The sequence below is a fragment of the Gavialis gangeticus genome, unplaced genomic scaffold (genome assembly GCF_001723915.1).
Source record: "Gavialis gangeticus isolate Ggan-Ray unplaced genomic scaffold, GavGan_comp1, whole genome shotgun sequence".
In the NCBI taxonomy this organism is placed as follows: Eukaryota; Metazoa; Chordata; order Crocodylia; family Gavialidae; genus Gavialis; species Gavialis gangeticus.
The window spans coordinates 57,284,063-57,290,062 of NW_017728994.1; the positions used below are offsets into that span (position 1 = coordinate 57,284,063).

At 39.1% G+C, this 6,000-nt stretch overlaps 1 protein-coding gene across 1 annotated transcript in view; it reads left to right on the forward strand.

Annotated features, from left to right (window-relative positions):
• The window catches only part of FAM160B1 (family with sequence similarity 160 member B1), a 41,123-nt gene extending 36,352 nt beyond the window's left edge, over nucleotides 1–4,771 (forward strand). The window contains exons 16-17 of the mRNA XM_019502159.1: nucleotides 1–104; nucleotides 216–4,771. Of these exons, the coding sequence (XP_019357704.1) occupies nucleotides 1–104; nucleotides 216–321 (210 nt within the window). The 3' untranslated portion in view covers nucleotides 322–4,771. The remainder of the gene's footprint in view (nucleotides 105–215) is intronic.
• Nucleotides 4,772–6,000: the final 1,229 nt, after the last annotated feature.

Sequence of the window (6,000 nt, forward strand, 5' to 3'; positions counted from 1 at the left end):
GTCGTTGGAGACCTTATGGTGAGAATCCAGCGCATTCCAGATTTCACTCCTAAACTTCTGCTGGTCAGAAAGCGTCTTCTTGGCTTAGAGCCTGAAGGGCCCATGTAAGTAAACTAAATTGCAGGCCTTTCGTGATATTTCTTTTGCTTTCATGTGCAGCTTCTCATCTTGTGTTGTTGTTTTTTTCTGTTTTGTTTTTTTCCCCTTGTTCCCAGCATTGACCACATGACATTACTAGAGGGAGTGATTGTACTGGAAGAGTTCTGTAAAGAGCTGGCAGCAATTGCATTTGTGAAATACCACACCTCATCTACACCGTAAATAAACGTATCATGTGGCTGAGCTCCAAAATCTTCTAGTATGTTTCAGTCAAAAAAAAAAAAAAAAAACCCCAACAAACCCATTGACCCACTCAGGCAAGCAGGGATAAAGCCTCCCACCAAAGTGCACACAACAGAATTACTATTGGGTGATGGTGAATGGCAAGTTCTTGGTCATCGTTTCACAATTTGTCAGTACAAGCCGTGTTGTGATGGAAATGAAGATCTATCCATTCAAGTTGACACTGAACCCAGAATGCAATCAAAGAGGCTTCAGGAAAATCAAAACATAACATTTCTAGCCATTGTTTGAAGAGCTGCAAAAACTGATGAACCCCAGGCATCCAAACTTTGCTCACTATTCTCTTGTTTTAACAGTGTTTTAGGAGTTTGGGGTTTTATTATAATCTGAGGTTTATATGCTTGCTTCTGTCTTGTGACCTTTATTATTTTTAAATATCAAGCTAATTTTGTAATGTTTTCATGTCTTAATTATTTAAGGTGTTTTTTTTTCTCTTCAACTGGAAATATGAAAGGAAAAGAGTGAGTCAGCAAGCAGAGAAAGAGTGTATTATTTAAAATGGAGAGAGGATGAAAAAACCTACAAATGCATATGATCTGTATCTGATTGATTTTAATTTTTTTGACTCTTCTGCAAAAAATTTCTGATTCACCACTGCATTTTTCAGAATTTGCATCAGTGTAAAGCTGATCTTAATGGAGTTGCACTGTACAACTGTCAGTAACGCAATGTTGAATCAGATCCTCTGTGTAGTTGGGAAGTATATTGCAAGAGTGGGTGTTTCTAGTATGGTGGTCTTTGACTTTCCAAATGATGTGTTGTGTTCATCTGTGTAAGTAGTTTTGCTATAGACTTCTGCGTGTGGGCCTCAGTTTGTCTGATTTATGTCCCTTCCATAAGGCTGTTAATTATACAGGTCGTTAGTAGTAGTTGCTAAAACAGTATTCATTTTGTTTTAAAATGCCGTTTAGCAGATGTTGGTTTAAGTATATTTCTGTGCCTTTAAAATTGGCAAAGGAAATCTTCTGTCATTCTTAACTTGTTTTTTTTACTGTTCTCATCCTAATGGTAGTGTCCATGCAAAAGATGGACTCATGCCACATGAGGCAGCACTCAAAGGGCTGATACTATTCTTAGGACCAAAACACCCCCACTGGTTTCCACAATGCTAGGAAGCCAGCCTGCTTCCCAGTGCACCCTTTGCAATATGAAACCTACCAGCCAGCACAAGCTATGGGGTACATGTACCAGCCAGAGCAGACACTGGAGGCTCAGGGGGATGGACCCCTCAAGCACCCTTTGCTCCTGCTCTTTTTGAGTGATTGCAACTTGCACCTCAACCAGCTCTTGTTGCTGTCAGTGGCATATGCACTAGCAAGACAGAGGGGCTGGACATGCTCCTTAACCTTCCTCCCAGTCATGGTGATCTTTGCCCTGCTGTTTGCACAGAACAGTCCCCCTAGCCGCTCCTGTTGACACTGAAGACAAGACAGACAAAGCAGGATGTAGCCCTGAATGTTTACAGTGTTTCCCTTTGCTTGTCTTGCCTAATACGCTATTTGCACACAGAGTGCCAGTTTCTAATCTGATTTACTTCAGTGTAAATTTGGACTAATTTAATCAAGTCACTTGAGTTCCTCCAGATTTGCATGAGTGTATCTGGCATAAGAATCTGGCTGCCCCTGATTTTGCTGCCTGTTTTGTTTTTTGGATTTTATATTTGTAGACACTTGATGGCGAGTACTTCTTTAAATTAGCAAGTATATAAAGCACAGCAAGAGCGTTCTCCCCAGTCATGGGCAAAAATCGCTCCCAAGTATGTTTAGCAGTGGGAGGGTTCTGCTGGTGAATACTCCTGTAAGGTTAATGGTTGTGGAACCTAAAAAAAAGCAGGTTTGGCACCACTCCAAAAGAGAGAAGCATTGCCCAAAGGCGACTGCTGTAACGCAGCATGTTGATTCACCAGCTCCCTGCGCTGCTTGCCATCCACAGAACTACAGCGCCTCACAACCGGCACAAATGATGTTCCCAAGAGAGCGTGGCTTTGGCTTTAACTGTTACATGGAAATATTCCTTTTACTTCCCTGCACCAGATTTGCTAAATTTGGCCAAATAAAGTTTTCATCAGATAGCTTAATAAGAGCAGATTTAAGGAAGAATGGTTTCTCTTCATTCCTGTCCTTTTAGACAGATGTTTTGTGAATAGCAAATGATTTTTAGAGTGACGTGCATTACAATCAGTTCATTTGAGAAGCTTTGTTAATTTAATGTAACTGCCAGTACACAGTGCACATAGCACACACACATATATATATATATATATGTAGATTTATATGTAATACACATAGTTATGTTAACTTAGGCCCTCAATTAGCCAAGCATTTAAACATGAGCTTAATTTCAAGTATTTTCCCAAGTCACAGTCGTTTTAACAAAACTTAGGAAGATGCTCAAAGATAAGCAGTGGAGCTACACACACATTTAAGGGCTCTGCTGAATTGACACCTTTATTGTTTTAGCTTGTAGTTTGAGTTTAATTGTGTTTTCCTCCCAATTTAATTACTATTTTCATTATTTATTGGGAAACAAACCCTCTGACTCTTAGAATTTGCCTAATATCCTATTAGCAACAAACCGGAAGACGTAACACTGTTAACATGAAAGCAAGAAAGATCATAAGGTAAATCTCCACTGGAGCAGTCTGAATAATGCAATCACAGTAAAGCCATTCAAGAAGTGCAGGGTGGAGACAGTGGCATTATTTTTTTAATCAGTTGCTGATTCCTGAGCTCATTGCACAGTAAAGGGTTGTATCCATCACTGCATGCAAAGACAGCAGCAGCATCTGTATCTTTTAAATGCAAAACAATCCACCTAGCTGCAACTCTGATGAATTAGTGCTTGCACTGCAGAACAATAAAGGATCACTGCAAATACTCTTAAATCAGAGATGTAATTGTTTAGTGTTCGGTCTTCCGTAGCCATGGTGATGTTATCTGACAAACCAAATGTAATTCAGCCCATAAATTATAAAAAGTGGATCTATCTTGATATCTAAATCAATGCAAAGGAAAGCTTTAGCCTTTACTGCTTATGTGGGCGGTCCTTACAAAACCATAATGACCAGAAATGATGACAATGACTTTATTTTATATATAAAAAAGACCATTTGAATTTTCCTTTAGAGAGAGAACTTTCTTTCTGTTTAAGTTTTTCATGCACTTTTATTTTTTAAAGTGGGGAGTTAAAGTCCACATTTTCATTCATCAGATCTATGTATGTCACTGAGATGCCTGTTTTGGTTCTCTGTGTTTATACACGCGTTTGTAACTAGTTATTTATTGCCCACAAGTGAACACTTGAGAAACACCGGCCCTGGAGCGAGATGTTCAGTGCATATGCAAATCCCTCAGGTGTGCATGGGACCGGCAGGTGCTGCTCACTACCCTGGAAAATGTGGCCACTAGTGTTAGAGTGATGTACTTGGCGGGGGGAATAGTGGGAGTAGTTGGTTCCAATAAGCAGATCCAAACTGCATTTTAACCCTAATGCACATTTCTGTAAATAAAGACACTTTTACTTTTTTGCCATGTATGTATCTGATTTGGAAGCTGATGTAGAAAATTTTGTAATAAGTAACATATCATACGTGCTAGAACAGAAGTTTGTCCATAGTCTGTTTCCCGTAGTCTCCCTAGCATTCCAATCTTGTCAATGTAACGTTCAATAATGTATTCGTCTGTGCAATATGAGAGCTGTGATTTGATACACAGCTTCAGTCTGGTTGTACATCACCTGTGTATATACAAGGACCGAAATCCTGAGCTCGCTTACACTATTGCTAGTGTAAAGATTGTTACACTTGATTTTACAGGGCACCGGTAATCATGGAATTGCTTTGTACGTGCATGGTAAATTTCTTACCATGACTTACTGTATGAATGCACAGCTGCAATGTGATTATGAAATACATCCTTATTTGTCTTGCTGAGAGAAATGTTATAGTGAAGTACTATGTAAAATCTACAGATTGCATAAATATGCTTTGGGTTGTATGATAAATCGCAATCTGTAAACTGTATAATATACAAGGCTTTCCAACCATGGTCACTAATATTTTCTGTGCCCTGTAAAATAGTGTTACTCTGTGAATATATTCTCTTTGTTTTGCCTCCTGCCTTGTTTACATTAAACAGAGGATATTCAGTAAACTTTTTCTATTGAACTTTGTGTAGGTCACTGACTGACAGTGTTGCCAAGGGTTAGCAGATGTGTGATTTCCAACAAAGGAACTGTTGAAGCAGCCATATTACAATACGTACAATACCAAGTTTTACAAAGGAGGTTGTGATACAATACAATTTTTGTGCTAACTGCATGCAGGATTAAAAGGGATATTCTCAAAATAAATTAATCTAATTTAAATGAAGTGATTGCTGATTTATATTTTTGCAAAATTCCAAATGAGTTTTGGATGCTCATTTTTGGGAGAAAATGGCACAAAATCGCTGTGACAGAATGAAAATGTTGTATTTTGTATTGTGCATTTCATCCTGAAGGATATTCAGGCTCTGTACAAGTTTTGTATTTCAACAAATGCAGCCATTTCTGGGATAGAGCATAGCAGATGTTTGTTTGGACACAGCAACAGTATGGTTTAGTACACAAAGTGAAACAGTACATTCAGTCTCCCATTTAAAACCTGGAGGTAAGTGAAGCAGACTGAATGTAATCACTCACTCCAGATAGGCTAGTGTCCCACTACTTTGAGCTTGCAGATGGTCAAGACCCTAGTTGTATGTCTCATGTGACCTCCAAGAGCACAGTGCCTAGTTTACAGATCCAAATGCCAATGCCATCTACTTGAACTGCTGCCATGAGGTGCCTGCAACACCCTGAGGTTTCCTTTCTCTTTCTCGCCAACTTAGCTTCTGAACTCTAATGAAAAAGCAACTTGAGCAATACATGATATAGATCCCCGTGTGTGTGTATGTGGTACTGGGTGATTGTGGGTTGTCAGCATGGTACAGTATCTATCAGGTACCTGTCCTTGAAAACTGCTTCAGTTGCACTCTAATTCCTGTAAGCTCATTTACAAATGTTTTTATTTCTTGGTGTCCATTTTTACTCTCTGTTACTGTGTGCTGAGTGTAAAGGAGAGAAACCACTGCAAATACTTTCTCAGCTGTAGCATAAAGATGGCAACACTTGCATTTCCTGCTCTCAAGATGCACTTAATAGGTGTATTTATGGGTTTCTGCGATCTCCAGCTTTACTCTTAGGCCCCAGAAATTCGTCATTTCCCATTATTTTCTTTGCCTACAGAAAGGAGTCAAAGACTCCAGGACTTAAGTTCTTAGCAGTGTGGAGAGAGTGCTTAAAATGCTAGTCTTAAATCTTTCTCAGTTTTGACTATATGGCTTTTGCATCTCCCAAATACCCTATAGCAATCCTACATTTCAAAGCCAAGCTGCTATATTCAGGCTTTTGCCATTCGGATGCCTTTCTCTTTTGAGGGTCTATATACCTAAAAATAAAAGGCACAGTGGTCCATCTAGATGTGGCCTTTACTGTAATACTATTAACCCGTTTTATGGCCTCTTTGATGCAAGTATGATTAATACTGACTTACTGACTTCATTAACCTCCTAATACTTC